Source organism: Trematomus bernacchii, unplaced genomic scaffold (genome assembly GCF_902827165.1).
Source record: "Trematomus bernacchii unplaced genomic scaffold, fTreBer1.1, whole genome shotgun sequence".
Lineage (NCBI taxonomy): Eukaryota > Metazoa > Chordata > Actinopteri > Perciformes > Nototheniidae > Trematomus > Trematomus bernacchii.
Window position 1 is genome coordinate 24,621 of NW_022987595.1, and position 16,149 is coordinate 40,769.

At 41.2% G+C, this 16,149-nt stretch overlaps 1 protein-coding gene and 1 long non-coding RNA gene across 2 annotated transcripts; one reads left to right on the plus strand and one right to left on the minus strand.

Moving 5' to 3' along the window:
* Positions 1-11,396: 11,396 nt before the first annotated feature.
* LOC117482477 (tubulin alpha chain-like) lies at positions 11,397-11,850 on the plus strand. Its single transcript, XM_034130563.1, has one exon. The coding sequence runs from the start codon at positions 11,397-11,399 to the stop codon at positions 11,772-11,774; it is 378 nt and encodes a 125-aa protein (XP_033986454.1). The 3' UTR covers positions 11,775-11,850.
* A 1,936-nt stretch (positions 11,851-13,786) lies between these two features.
* Positions 13,787-15,317, minus strand: LOC117482476. Its single transcript, XR_004555888.1, has 4 exons — positions 15,129-15,317; positions 14,887-15,041; positions 14,629-14,748; positions 13,787-14,229 (listed from the first exon to the last, which is right to left on the minus strand). It is a non-coding gene; the product is annotated as an uncharacterized LOC117482476 (long non-coding RNA).
* Between the last annotated feature and the right edge of the window lie 832 nt (positions 15,318-16,149).

The following is a 16,149-nucleotide window of genomic DNA, read 5'->3' on the forward strand; positions in this document are numbered from 1 at the left end:
CCAAAGGCCAAATGGCCTTGCCCCTAAAATGACGAAAATCCAAGCCTGATCCTCAGTAGTGGATCTTTGCAGCAATTGGACCATGAAGGCCTGATTCACGCAGTCTCCTCTGAACAGTGGATGTTAAGATTGTCTGCTCCTTGAGCTCTGTGATCATTTATGTGAGCTCTAATCTGAGGTGCTTTAATTTGCGGTTTCTGAGGCTGGTAACTCTGATGTATTTATCCTCTGAGCAGAGGTAACTCCTGCTCTTCCTTTCCCGGGGGGGTCCTCATGAGAGCCAGTCTCATCATAAGAGGCGTTCACACCAAGTACTTTCCCCACAGTAGTTCATGAGAACTTTAGTTCATGAGAGCTCTTTTAGTTCTGACGAACTAAAGCAGATCGCGTTCACACCAAAATGAGTTCCTGGGGGTGGATTAGGCAAATCCGCTGACGTCACTTCTTCTTCTTCTGCTTTGAGTTTACTGGCAGGCCGCAAACAACTTCACGGCGAGTACAGTAGGTGGCGGTATGCACCGTAAAGTTGCAATTCGCCAAAAAACCGAGAGAAGAAGAAGAAAAAAAACTTCCGCTTCCGCTGTATGCTTCTGTTTACCTTCCAACCTCAGACACGGTATGGAGTTGGAGTTTTGGTGGTCGTGTTGTACAGCTTCGTAACTGAGTTATTTAAGCCAATAACTCAGCCACAAATACAAATACAGATCGACCATTCAAATGCAATAGAAATGCTGAGTCGGAGGCGAAGGCGGTTAAGAAGCCTTAACAAAAGGATTGGACCACGAAAAGCACACGCTATGGACATGTTTCGCCGTAGGACAGCTGAGCATGATGACCGTTATCACGCCCAAAGAACAGCAATGGTACGTTCATTAAATCACATTAATACTATCTAATGTAGGATTTATGGAGTTATGTAGGGCTAATTTGTGTCTTTTTGTATGTGTTCCAGATATGCGAATACTACGGAACGCGTCGTGTCCCGCGCTCTCTCTGGGTGAACAATAGAACATCGGCCTGGTGGGAGAAGGTGGTGCCAACGTACACCAATGTGCAGTGGATCAAAGATTTCCGAATGTCCAAGGGCTCTTTTCAACTCCTCTGTATTCGCCTGGAAGCAACGTTGGGGAGACGCAACCTAAAAAAATCGCCGCGGGGCAAGACACGCGCACAGCCCTTGAGGCATCTGAACAGCATGGAAATTGTAAATTGACAATAAAGCTGATCTTTTGTACAGTGCATTTGGTTCTCTCTTTTATTTACCACAGTCAACAGACACAATTACAATAGTGCAGACACACCTTAGTGCAAAGATTAAATGTCAGTACAGTATCAAAACAGTACTCGTACTGTATATTTGTATATTAATATGAGTATATTATTATGTTAAATGTGTGTTAAAGACAATGGGATGAGGTTGAAAGCTCTTTAAAAAGCTTTTGTATACCATCTTTACTGTGATAAATACATACATGTTAAGCATACACACCTGAAGAACTACGTTACACACACACAGGTTAGTCTGTGTACCGCTGCACTGCTGCTGGTTTAAACAAAGACAGTCATGATGCTAGTGCCGTGCATGGAGGTTCTCTTTTATTTATCAGCAGCAGATCAATAAGTGTCAGTAGTATCAAAACAATATAATAACAGTGGCAATATATATATATATAATAACAATAGGTAGGCTCAGCAGCAGACACACCTTAGTGCAAAGTTAGGTGTCAGTATTAATAACAGTGGCATATATATATATATAATCACAATAATACAAAATTAACTGTCCCAGGTGTAGGCAATTTGGGGTGAAGTCTCTTGCCCAGGGACACAACGACATCCTGACTGCAGTGGGGTTTGAACCTGTGCTCCCCTGATCCGAACACCAACGCACCAGACCACTGCACCACACGCCTCCCAACAAGTCATTGTACAGTTTATCAACGACTAGGGATGTCCCGATCCGATCACGTGATCGGGGATCGGAGCCGATCACGTGATTTTCACGTGATCGGGGATCGGAGCCGATCACGTGATTTTCACGTGATCGGGGATCGGATTTTTTTTTTTCAGTCATCCTGAGGCCTTAGTTTTGGGTTAAAATTACACAACATCATGTATGTGTTGCTTCTTTTGGGCTTGTTTTCATAGACCTGGTTGCTTATTTCTCTCAAATCTGGCAACAGAGTGGGCGCAGTGTCTATCTAATAGTAGCAGTAAGCTAACAAGAGGCTACGTTCAGCTGGTGCCTCGGGAGTCGGGACAGAGAAAATGTCAGGAGTTTGGAAGTATTATAAAATTGAAAGCGAAGGCAGTGTAACAGCCAGATGCAATGTTTGCAAGGCGGAGGTTCCGCGTGGTGGAAAGAACAGAGCTACGTTCAACATGACCAATCTAATACAAACACCACCAACAACAACACGACGAGTACACAGCGGCCACTCAGGTAACGGCACTGAAACAACCGACACTTTCAGAGACTTTTAAAAGGAAAGAGAAACTACCCCAGAACAGTGAAAAGGCCAAAAAAAGAACAGCCAAGATAGCTGAATTCATCGCGTTGGATGACCAGCCGTTATCTGTTACCTTTTTTTTGCTCTTAATGCATTGCATAAAGATCGGATCGGGAAAAATCGGTATCGGCAGATTGTCAAAATCAAATGATCGGAATCGGATCGGGAGCAAAAAAAGGTGATCGGGACATCCCTATCAACGACGACAAGTTTTTCTTAATTTTTGTATTGAAGGCCTTTTGGATTTAATCAGCTCGCTTAGCACTGCCAGAAGCCCAGCCTGAAAGGTATTTTGTTGCTCCACCTGGCACCATGAGCGGCTGGTCGTCCGATTCCTGGGCCTTGTGTGAATGCAGCAGCCGTTCGTCGTGCATCTCCTTGGCACGCAGGTCCTCATTCTCCTTGCTGACCATGGCACGGCGGTCCATCGCCATGATGGTGTCAAGGAAGCTGTCATCGCGTGCCCACTTTCCTAAGGTGAAATATGCAATATACAAGATCAGTTTAATCCCAACAACGAGACAACATTGTCCAACATTGGACATGGTGCAGGCAGGGACAGTGTACAAAATGTATTGTTTTGTGCTTAATGTATGCTTGAACTTTGTTTTATAGGGATTAGTGGACATCAGTTAGATGTGTAACCTTCTTTCAAGGCCAGAGTAGTTACAGTGTAAGTGGATTGACATCTAACATAACATGGCTGAGTACAATTATAACAATCAATAAAAAAAAGGAAAAATAAATAGAATTTCAATTACATTTCTACTTAAATGTGCAAAAATATTAGAACATCAGTCTTTGTGGCATGCAGGTAATCAACTGTTTAAGCTTTTACCATTAACATGTAGAATGAATGTTGCAAATGACTTGACATTATAGCAACTACAATGTATTGTTAGAGGTAGCATTATGTCCAGCTAGCATGCTAATTGCTAACGTTATATTATCGTTTTATCCCGGAGGGGAAAACTAGTTTCTAATCCTGAGAGAAACACCTCGCCTGAAACACACGATTAGTCCCATGAGTTAGTGAAGCAAATTACAGAACATTGCACACTTATTCACAAGTCAAAACGTGTTCATAGCGGGGACGGCTGAGAATAGCTAGCTAGCTAGATGTTGTTAGCCAGCTTGGACCTATTATAGCAAGTTCTAGCATGGCTAGCTCGATCTACTGAGCAAATAAAAGTACATCTAAGACCAGTATTGTGCAGATTAAAACAGTGCAGTGCATGTATTTTATTTTACCTTCGTAGTCGTCCCGTCATGACTTTGCCAGGTCTGCTAACTTTGCTGAGCCACGGAAACTGCATTCAGTAGAAGCTTCTGAATGCGGCGCTTCGCGTCCTCCGAGTAAATCGCCAGAAGCGCCGAAACATCCTCATCACTCCACCGCTCCGATGATTTATTTAGTGTTGCTATAATAACTGCTTTCACAAAAGTAATCTCTTCGGGTGCGCTGCCCGAAGCGAGCAAATACAATGGCCGCTTACAAAAAAGAATTCAGAGTCAAACGGGCGTGGTTTGCATTCCGCACAGCCAATCAGACGTACGAACTATTTTCTCCCACGACAGTCCCTGCTCTCTAGCAGGGACTGAAAAGCGGGTCAGACGAACTAATTTGAACTACTTTAGTTCCTGGGGCTTTTTGGTGTGAACGCAAATATATCGTAGTTCTGATGAACTATTGTGGGAAAAGTACTCCAAAGTACTCCGGTGTGAACGCGCCTATAGCATTCGATGTTTTTGCGACTGCACTTGAGGATACATTCAAAGTTCTTGACATTTTCCGGATCGACTGGCCTTCATTTCTTAAAGTGATGATGGACGGTCGCTTCTCTTTACTGGGTTGAGTGGTTCTTGCTATAATATGGATTACAACAGCAGTCAAATAGGGCTTTCCACTGTGCACTAACTCTACCTCTGCTCAACACAACTGATGGTCTCAAACACATTAAGAAGGCAAGTCATTCCACACATTGACTCTTGACAAGGCACACGTGTTCATTGAAAACCATTCCAGGTGACGACCTCATGAAGCTGACTGAGAGAAGCCAAGAGTGTGCAAAGCTGTCATCAAGGCAAAAGGGGGCTACTTTGAAGAATCTAAAATAAAAATCATATTCTTGATTTTTTAACACTTCTTTGTTCACTAGATAATTCCATATGTGTTCTTTCATAGTTTTGATGTCTTCAGTATTAATCTATAAAGTAGAAACACATTTAAATAAACAAAAAACATTGACTGAGAAGGTGTCCAAACTTTTGACTGGTACTGTATATAAAAAACACACATATTTTAAAGGGCCCATGTCATGGCCATTTCCACTGATCATAATTACATTGTTGAGGTATACTAAAATAGATTTATACTGTGCAATTTTCCAAACTCACATTGGTTTCGCATACAGCATCTCTGTCAAGTATGTGTATTCAGCAGTATTCACTCTCTCCACTAAACGACTCGTTGGAGCTCTTGCCCCCCCCCTCCCTGTGAGCCTAGTGTGCTCCGATTGGTCAGCTCGGCCACTCTGTTCTGATTAGTCAACCACCAGAGAGGCTCCGCCCATGTCTAACAGTGCTTTTTCCGGCTGCTCTCAGCGGAACATCAGTCTTATAATGGCGTCGGTACAGCCGTATATTTTATACGCTAACTAACCGAACTGTACCTACAACTGTTGTTATAGAAGAGTGTGACGGCCCCAGGGCCTTTGTCTTTTGATGGGGTGGAGCTGAAGAAGCTAATCAGCACGATCACGGACACCTGGCCGGAGCCGAGGTGCTAGCCAGCTGCCCGGAGTCACACTGCGGCCCCTCTCTCTCTCCAAAGCGGCTCAGCAATCCTCTCCCTCGACCACCTATCTCTGCATTTACCACAATAAATGTGCCGTGGTTTTGTAAACTCGTGTATGTCTCCTTGTCTTTCCATTGTGGCCTACGAGCCGGTCATAACAAAGAGTAAGTTATTTTTACCTGTTATAAACTACTACTGTTTGATGAGAAATCAAATCATGGTTTGCTATATATGAATGATATGTTATAGGAGCAAATAATTCAGGGAAGAAAGGATAGGCCTACTAAGTATTTCCATTAAACTTTATTTTTAGAAATGTACAAAATGAAAGTAAATATACATATATACACGGTATATCGTCAATTACTCCCCGTTGTCGGCATCTTGCCTATAGCAGCCGGGGCTTTTTAGGATGATGCATCAGTGTGGTAGTCCCGTCATGTATTGTCCGGCAGAACCTGGCTGGACGAAATAAAATGCAAATCACAAAATATTAGAGAAACTTAGTTGTTTTAGATTCGTTAGTAGTAGTTGTGGTAGGAGTGTGGATCTATCTAATCAATCTAATGAACAGCTTGCCAGCTAATATGCTAACCTAGCTTTGTTTACCTTGGTAGCTAACACGATATGAACGTTAGCTCGGAGGAACGGCAACTATAATGTAGAGTAATACAACTACTATGAACAAAAGCTAGTGGTTCATATTAGGCTAGCAATAACGTGTTTATAATTGCAATCTTATACGGGTAGTCTGCTACATTCATTGTAGCTGGCATAAAAAAAAAGTTTTTCCGAGCAAACTCATGTCTAGCTCTTAGTAGCCTTGTTGTTTAGCTCGGTAGCATACACGCTACGCCAGCTATAATGTAATTACGTTTCGCGACTGACCGTACGGCAAATCACCCGGAGTATACTGTCTATGAGTATTTCGTGTGTGAATGCAGACATTCTCCTGCTATGAGATACATGTATGTAAGGCCATCTGCTGATATTAGAGTTGATATGGAAACGCTAGCAACTTAGTTAGCACAGTTAGCACTGGCTTAGCAGTCCGAAACATGTTTACACATTTAAACAGTCGTGGTAGATACCTTGTTTGATAAATACACAAATAACAATGCAAACTTACAGGTTGTGTACCCGAATCTTCTCCTGCTCCAAACGGTCCAAACAAACTAGGAATAGCATTGTCCTTCAGTTTCAAATGCTGTGCATATCCGGCCTCAAACTGGGCAATGTTTTGGAAGCTTTCGCCTGTGAAATGCCGGTTCTTCGAACCTCTGAAGGAACAGTGTTAAAAAGAAATTTCAACCACTGACTTTGTCGTGGTTCTTCCGTCGGTAGGACAAACAGCTTAGATTTCTCCTCACATTTCAGGAAACAGGTCCTTGGCAGTGGCATGACTGGATCGATTGTGAACTGAACCAGAGCTTCCAACTGTAAATGTTAGGCTGGCAGAGGGTGCGGTCAGCGCCGCTGGGTGTGGCCATAGCTCTTCGAGATTGGTCCATTTCGTTCCGGGTACCGCATGACATCATGCGGTACCCGGAAGAATCAAATGGGCAGTGACGTATCTCCAACGAGGCGTTTTGGGGAGGTATTTTCTGTGTTAGAGTTTTACTCGCTACAGGGTGTACTTTGAGGGTTTTGACTCTGCACACCGTTTACATGCATAAAAACCTTCATAACACACAAGGGGACGGGTAATAACCGGAAAAGCATGACATGGGAGCTTTAATATTGAGCAGGTTCCATCATCTATAATCATTTATACAAGCGCAACTTTGAACATGTACAGCAGTAAAATGCAACATACACAATAATCAAGAAACAACATAAATGAAACACTCACAGGGAACATTTTACTGCACCGTCATTACTTTTACATAAGAAGGTGCCGTCAAATGTTCTATTAATACTTGCATACTTTTACTTAAATAAGGTTTGAATGCAGGATTTTAATTTGTAACAGAGTATTGTAATTCTATACTGTAGGCGTAGTGTATCTGTGAACGATCCCAAATACAATTCCTTGTTTACATTGCAGCTAGTGCTACGCCAGAAGAAAAATCCCTTTTTCATTTTGAACTGGAAGTGGAAAGGGGCTGGGCTACATGAGGTGACTTGAGCCAACACAAATACACAATAGGTGGGACTAAGAAAGATAATGTGAAAATATAAAAACAAAGGCATTAATTAGGGCTGCAAAATGTCTCCCATTGTAATGGTGATGAGATTTTTAAATGCTAACACTTAACAGTTTGTTCTGACTGTGTGTTTCCTGTTTCCTGCAGACGTCCAGCAGCTGGTGGTGGTTAAAGAAGAGCTTCTCCCTGACCAGCAGGAGTTGAGCACCAGTCTGGACCAGGAGGACCCAGAGCCCCCCCCACACATTAAGCAGGAACAGGAGGAACTCAGGATCAGTCAGGAGGGAGAGCAGCTTCAGGAGCTGGAGGAGGCTGATATCACAAAGTCCACTTTCTCTCCTGACCCTGTGAAGAGTGAAGATGATAAAGAGAAACCTCAGTCCTCTCAGCCTCATCAAAGACAAACTGAACACATGGAAACAGAAGCTGATGGAGAGGACTGTCGAGGACCAGAAACAGCCAGGAGCTCAGATCCAGAGAGCAGTTTACAACCAAAGACTGAGGACGACACTGGAGACTCTTCTGAACCTGACACTGGAGACTCTTCTGAACCTGACACTGAAGACAGTGCTGATTGGAAGGAGACCACAGAACCTGCATCAGGCTCAAACTCACTGAAAAATAGACATGAATCTGTCAGTGATCCACGACGTAGTGCTGAAAAGAAACCATTCAGCTGCTCAGTCTGTAAGAAAGCTTTTTCACACAGTGGAAATTTAAAGGAACACATGAGAATCCACACAGGAGAGAAACCACACAGCTGCTCAGTCTGTAAGAAAGCTTTTTCACGGAGTGGAAATTTAAAGGAACACATGAGAATCCACACAGGAGAGAAACCACACAGCTGCTCAGTCTGTAAGGAAGCTTTTTCACACAGTGGATGTTTAAAGATACACACGAGAATCCACACAGGAGAGAAACCACACAGCTGCTCAGTCTGTAAGAAAGCTTTTTCAAACAGTGGATGTTTAAAGATACACATGAGATACCACACAGGAGAGAAACCACACAGCTGCTCAGTCTGTAAGAAAGCTTTTTCACGGAGTGGAAATTTAAAGGAACACATGAGAATCCACACAGGAGAGAAACCACACAGCTGCTCAGTCTGTAAGGAAGCTTTTTCACTGAGTGGAAATTTAAAGAGACACATGAGAATCCACACAGGAGAGAAATCACACAGCTGCTCAGTCTGTAAGAATGCTTTTTCACGGAGTGGACATTTAAAGGCACACATGAGAATCCACACAGGAGAGGAAAAATAGATCTGCAAAGTTTGTGACAAAAGATTTAACTGGCGTAATCGTTGAAAAAGACACAAGAGTGTTGGTAAGGGAATACATTTGTCTATTTTGTATCCTGATGACCTGATGCCGTTACATGTAATACGTTACTCCCTCAGCCTGTTTTCACCCACCTGCAACCGATTCGCTAATAATCACAAATGTTCATTTCTTCGACCCCTTGACTCGACTATTTCTTGTTTAATAATCGTTACATCTCCTCAGGTTTTGAATGGTAAGCTTTAAAAAACACATCATTACACATATACTGGGCTGTGATGAGGATGGATTATGATTACATGCTTTATTAAGCAGCAGTTAAAAGTACTACACAAAAACTGGACAGAATACAATGGAGAACAATGAGATTACTGTGGGTTCCCTTACCCATACAACTGTACTATTTGGTATGCCAGAAACAGATTAAGTCATTAAGCAAAACCTACAAGTCTGCCCTACTGCATATTGCAGTATGGAAGCCAGCATATGTATATGGCTATTCTGACCCACAATACTTTATCGAGCAAGAGGGCAAAGGTAAAGATGCAATGTTGTGATGAAGTAGTGCAGTGGGGCCCTCTGGACCTGATAGTGCAGCAACACAAATTGCATAATGCATAATACCAATTGAGATTTAATAAAAAATCTTACATTGAAATAAATAGTTAAGTTCTTTATAACTACGCATAAAGATACAAAAGAGAAAAAAATTGCATAATTTAAAACAATAATAAACAAGCTATTGTCAGAGTCAGTTATAAAGAATATAAAAGGAGGGCTTACTATTTCCTGCAGTTGATACAATGAATGATATTTACCAATAAACAATGACAATATTACTCATGTCAGACAAAGATATGTTTGAAAATGACTTAAATATATATATATATATATTTATCGTAATTCAAATATGAACGTCAAAAGTCGGAATATGCCAATCTTTTTTTCTTATTATCTTATTTGCTAAACGTTCTTGTATAGTAATATGCATGTGTTGTATTATTCTACTACGTCTATTTATTAATGTTCAGCAATAACCACGTTTTCCCAGTACATCCATGGGACTGACGTTCTTGGGTGGGGTGATTCCGCTTTTGAACAGGAATTTTGTTAGCCAGTGTTCTTGTTTTCCATGTGCTCAATAAAGTTTCTTTAAAAAAAATTCTAAAGAATTCAACCAATCAGAAGTGGACCCACTTGTCTTTTCATCCAATCAGATTCCGCAGCAATTGCGCCGCGTAAGATAGTATAAATAGCCCCGCCTAGAAAAAATACACCTGTTACTTCTTACCCTGGACTCATACAGGCCCTGCTGTGAGAGATAACTTTGCCTTTTCCTCTTCTTTATCGAAACCCTCTGTCTTCACATCTTCAGAAAAATGGTGAGTACGATAGTACAGCTTTTCTCCACTTAGAGGATGTGTATTTAACCAAATGCAGCGCTCTGAACGTCTGTCATCATGCGAAAACGTAACCAGCTTAACGTTTTTTAACCGCTTACTCTTTAAAGACGACGCATCATTTTTATAGTGAAACAAAAATGTTGCGGTATAAGCTGGTAAATCAAGCTTCGTCATTAATAAGTCGTTTTAACTGTGGTGTTGGTAAATTAAGTGTAACTCGACGGCACAGTCAAGATGTTGAAGTGAAGCATTTACAATCGGCCGAATTGTTGGAAATACATATACTTCCTGTCTCATTAGTGGCCAGGTTTAATGGTTTCATATTTAAAACATGATATTAACACAGATAAAACATTTTTTCCCGAATTTCAGTGGACCAGGGCGTTTTTCCAACGTACTGTCTGAAATGATTACTCGCTGCCGACATTTAAATAAAATGAACGCTCTGTCTCCCCAAATCTCGCGAGAGTTCTTTTTCCTGCGACGGATTTGTGTCGACCTCGGTTTAGTGTCTTTACATTACATTGCATTTAGCTGACGCTTTTATCCAAAGCGACTTACAATAAGTGCATTCGACCAAGAAGATACAAACTTGAAGAAAACAGAATCCTATAAGTACATCAGGTTTCATAGAGCCAACACATTTCAAGTGCTACTCAACTGGCTTCAGATAAGCCAGTCCTTTGTTAGTAAGTGCTTTGTTAGTAATGTTATTGCTCAAAGTGGAGTCGAAAGAGATGAGTTTTCAGTCTGCGCCAGAATAGCAAACCGACGTGTTTTCTCTAATGTCTTCACATTAGAGAGATGAGAGACATGGTTCCAATTTTTACTTTATTTAGGTCGAATTAGATGATTATTATGTGTGTTTACTTTCTGGCCTGCCACGCCACTAGTCTCCTAAAGGGGTGTGGCAGTTGCGCAATCCGTGTGAGACAGTTGCAGAAAATGTAAATGCATAGTCTCCTCTCTTAACACTGGCCCACATTCACGTCCAATCGTGCCACCTGTCTGCCAACAACTGCGTCATTGTGCTTTCGGTATTTGACGTATAAACAGTATTTAGCCTCTTTTTGTTTTTAATTATAACTGTCTTTCTGTTCAGATGACAAATGTGTGCGTCAGGTGACTTAAATCATGATATGATGTTTGGTTCTTATTAAAATAGTAATAGAGCAGTCCTCCCACATGTGGTGATATGCCACTAGAATGTATGTTACACACATGCTTTTGCACAAGAATCAGCCACTAGGCTTCCTTTTATGATAGAAGAAGAAGAAGAAGAAGAAGAAGATAGCAAGCGCTCCATCCAGTTTGTGGACTGGTGCCCCACTGGTTTCAAGGTGGGCATCAACTACCAGCCGCCCACTGTAGTTCCTGGTGGAGACCTGGCCAAGGTCCAGAGGGCTGTGTGCATGCTGAGCAACACCACTGCTATTGCAGAGGCCTGGGCTCGGCTGGATCACAAGTTTGATCTGATGTACGCTAAGCATGCCTTTGTGCACTGGTATGTGGGTGAGGGTATGGAGGAGGGAGAGTTCTCTGAGGCCAGGGAGGACATGGCCGCTCTGGAGAAAGATTACGAGGAGGTTGGAGCTGATAGCCTGGGAGATGAGGATGAGGAAGGAGAGGAGTATTAGAAAGCTTTATTGATCTCTGATCCATGCTGTTTTATTAATGTCAAGAAAATAAAGTTGTTCATTGACTGAACCTGAACCTATGCTTTCCTCTCGTCAATGAATACACTGTTAAACATGACCTATCTGCCTAGATGGGTTGTATGTATTCACTTCCTCAGTTCAATCAAAAATGTTTTCACACAGATGCTATTGCTCAATTCAGTCACTTGGAGGCAGTGGTGTTTAACATGTATATATCTTTTCTCTGAACACACCAGGCGTGGCAATCTAGTTAAATGCTAGATTAATCACTACATGATTTCTCAACATCAGATGATTCAAGAGTACCATTTGCATATCTTACATTGACTTATTTAAGATTGGATTTGTGCTTTACGTGAGAAGAACAGAGTCCTAACCCCGGCCTGATCTCAAATAGGGTGTGGTATTCACTCTGGCCCAAGGGAGGGATAGTAGTGAGGCGGGGGGGGGGCTCTCATGCTGGCAGACAGGTGGTGTTTCAAAAGACTTAGTTCTGCTGTTCCCAGACTGGAAAATGAATGAAACTGAAAGCAATACATTAGGAACCATGTAAAGCCAACATTGAAAAGGGCTAAATAGTGTTGTAAGGAGATGAGTGTTTTCACAGGTGTTGTAAACGTTTTTTTATTTTCAGTTTTGTAATCATTCACCATGTTCGGTTACAAATAAATGCTTTTTCTTGACATTAAACGAAACGCATGCCAAATAAGAAATGTATTAACGCTAACTTAATGTGAAATGTCACTTTCTGCGTTAGAACAACTCCCAACCAGTTTGTTCATTTGCAAAGGAAATGAATGTTAAAACCTGTTCTTCTCAAAAGCAATGTGTTAAATGGCTCAAAGATAATATAGCATATCTGGAGGGTGCTCTTCTCATCGTAAGACATGGAGTTAAGAACCATTCAATATGTTTTTCTCCCACAATCATGAGGTAATTGGACTGTTTGGGAAATTAATTAATTTAGCTTTGCATAACTGCCTCTGACAAAAAAAAAAATCATACAACAGAATATTTTGAATGCTGAAAAGATGTGCACTTCAAAATGATACAAAAATACAGACGCACACACACGGTGCCCTCATGCGTACACAAGTTGACGTATTTGGCTCTACTAAAAGGCCCTGAAAATAAGGCATTGTGAATCAGAACGGACGGTTTACTACACTAAAACATACATCAAATTGTTCACAGGCCAAAACATCCACTTCTGTTGTGTATCGATGTAAATTGAGGAACTTACATCATACAGTGATTGTTTTTTTTGTATTAACATAAATCCTTTCTCTTGTTTTGCTCATTCTATTGCAAAACATACACAGCTCTCATTTAAAACCCAACAGGAACATACAGTACTGTGACTCTCATAAGCTTCCTATTGCCCCCTTTTCTACAGCTCCCAAACCAAAGCAGCTAATTGACAATAATGCATATAAATCCCAGTGGAAAGAGAAAGCTCCACAGTGTAGTACACCACAGTCTCAAATGCAATTAGCTGAAATGTAACTGGACCTGCTTTGGAGTCTGAAGAGACAGAGCAGCAGCAAGATGAAAACAAAAAGACTGGCTTAATGTTGGATTGCAGTTTTCTGTTGAAACTTGCAGATATTAAAACAATAACACCAGTAATCTTCACACGTCTGCTGCAGTGTCTCAATCAAGTTTAAGGCACAGTGGAGAGAATATTCAGTTTGTATGTTATTCACTTTCCAATAAACAACAAAGAACTGCATCATCATCTGGGCCTTCGGTCAGTTCATTGTAGAAGTTCTTCACCATCTCAAGCTCAGCACTTACATCTAAAAACCCAAAACATATTGTTTCAAACAAGTGGATTTATTTAATACACTAATGGAAATGTATTTTAAATGAGGATGAAATGTACAGTATTGTTTGTGATGTTGTGTCTCCTTCACCTGGAATGGAGACACCAATTGTTTTGAGTGACAGCTGGATTGATTCCTGCATCGTGCTCTCCACTTTCTCCGGGATCTCCCACTAAATCAACATTGAAATATTGATCACTGAACACTGACATGTGTGCACATGTATGTTTGTGTTGCAGTGTTCCTAGTTTCATTTGACTGCAGGAGGAAATATCAAATGTGACAAAGCATCAGGTCTCTCAGCTGTTTCATCATGGCGTCTTCAGCCTTATCAAACATGACGTCTTTTGAACCATGAACGTGCATTTCAATCGTTCCCCTCATGTTTTTCAGCGTGCCTTCTCCTTTCATTTCTTTTGCTCCTACATCAAACAGAAACATGTTGACATCAAAATGTGTAGAGGTGTATTTCTATGTCTGTAGTGATCTTCTGTCTTCCTGTCAGAGCATTCTTTCATGGTCTCCTCCATTGTTGTTGTCAGGCTGCTGGAGATCCTTCTCTTACGCTCACGGAGGAGTTTCTTGAGGTTTGTTTTCATCTTTTCTTCCTTAGAGAGAGAATGTGAAGCAAATATCAACATCTTTGAAAAAGAACATGTTACAGACTATGCTCATCTTTCCCTTGATTCTTTGTTCCAGATTGTACCTGGAAAAGCAGTACATGATTCAAAGTGATAGCACGTGTTCACCAGCAGGGGGTGCACTTTGCCCAATATCAGAATATTCTATTGTCATCTTGAGAGTTTCCTCATGAACTGGGACAGGGTCCGCTTTACAGCTGCAGGTCATTCTTCAAAGCCATCTCCAGCTCATATTGAGTTATTCCAGTACAATGTATATGAATATGCTGACTGATCAATATGTATTCTATTGATCACCCTTCCACTACAGTCTCCCTGGCCTGGACAAACATGTTTGATCATGGACTAATGAATAGGGTCTTTGACCTCTTGAGAAATGTCAGCTGCAGTTTGACATTTCCGCACTCCTTCTTCCTCATCTCCTCCTCTGTGCCAAGTGGAAATGTATTGATGACCCCGTTGAATGGTTCTCTTTCTCCTTCATTTCTAAAACGTATGAACACAAAGAAATGCTTACATTCAGAAGGCCTTACCACATTTGTATTTCAATAATGTATTTCAATGTATTGTAAAACACAATTGATCCAACACAGGGTTTGATGTGTTTAGTAAGTCATTTCTTACGGGAAGGTCTTCTTCAATTCCTCCTCAATGCTGTCAGTCAAACATGAAGTTAGCTTCATGTTGATGTTTCTTCATTCCCCTTCTCTTGGTTTGTGGATGCCACCATTCTCAACTCCACACTTCAGTGACCTGTGAAGTGCACCACCTTTCTTTGTCTGAAACAACACAGAATGTTGGAAGAGACAGATCCATATTTTGTGCTAAATGAGTCGTTTTGATTTAATTCCAACTGAAATACTTACAGGATAAAGGACCGACTTTAAGACTTCTTCACATGAACTCTTTGATGTTTTAACCCCCCCACTGAGACATCTTTCAAAAGCCATAAGGGTCCATGGGTTCCCTGACTTGATCAAGTTCATGACTCAGCTTCTCTTCAAGTCCTATGGACACAGCCGTCTTTATGTCAGCCTGAAACCATACACAACACATTCATTAGTTAAAGCAATACAACCATCATTCAATAAGTAAGTATTCCCCTTACTGTCGATTGATTTGACAGTGGCTGCGTTTCACTTCGGTTAAATGGATTCCTTGCGTCCCTCACTTGCGTCGTTTCCCTGCGACTAGTCCCTCCCACCAGGGAAGCATGGAGAGACGCAAGGAAACCACGAGAAGCAGGGAAATGAGTTTTAAGAGCAATGGGACGTCCTTTCCTCCGGAGCGTCACGTGAAGCGACGTCCGTTTGTGATGACGCCGCACAGCTGATCGTCTGACAGCAGCCAGCTCTGTCCCCGTTATTTTCACAAACACCCCCGCCTCTGTTAGTACACATTTACTGACACAAACATTTGTATCATCTGTTGTAGACCCAAATAAATAAAATCAAATAAGAACTAATTCTCAAAAAAGATAAACGCCATTCTTAAAATGTATAAACGAATATTAGTTTGCTTAATATTGATTAGAGAGAAGAAAAAGAGATATGTTATCTATCAAAACCCAGTTAGATTAACATTCATTGGATTGCACACTTAGTTTGTTTGTGTGGATATGTAGCAAATTAACATGTTAAATAGCACTTAATGACTGACTGAATGGAAATGACAATAAATGAAAATGTAAAACGAAAAAAGCGATCACGAAAATGTTTCCAATAAATGAATGAAATGATTTTTGTCCACTTTGTTGTTCAGATATATCACATATTTGTAACTGAATGATGCATTCATTGAAACAAAACACTGTATGAACTGAGGAGTGAGTCCCGTGAGTTTCATGTGTTTTCTTCACTCTGCTGGGAAACTCTGCTCTCATGTCAA

Bases quoted from the DNA above. Each gene is read 5' to 3' on its own strand.
- LOC117482477 (XM_034130563.1), top strand. From the start codon at position 11,397: ATGATAGAAGAAGAAGAAGAAGAAGAAGAAGATAGCAAGCGCTCCATC.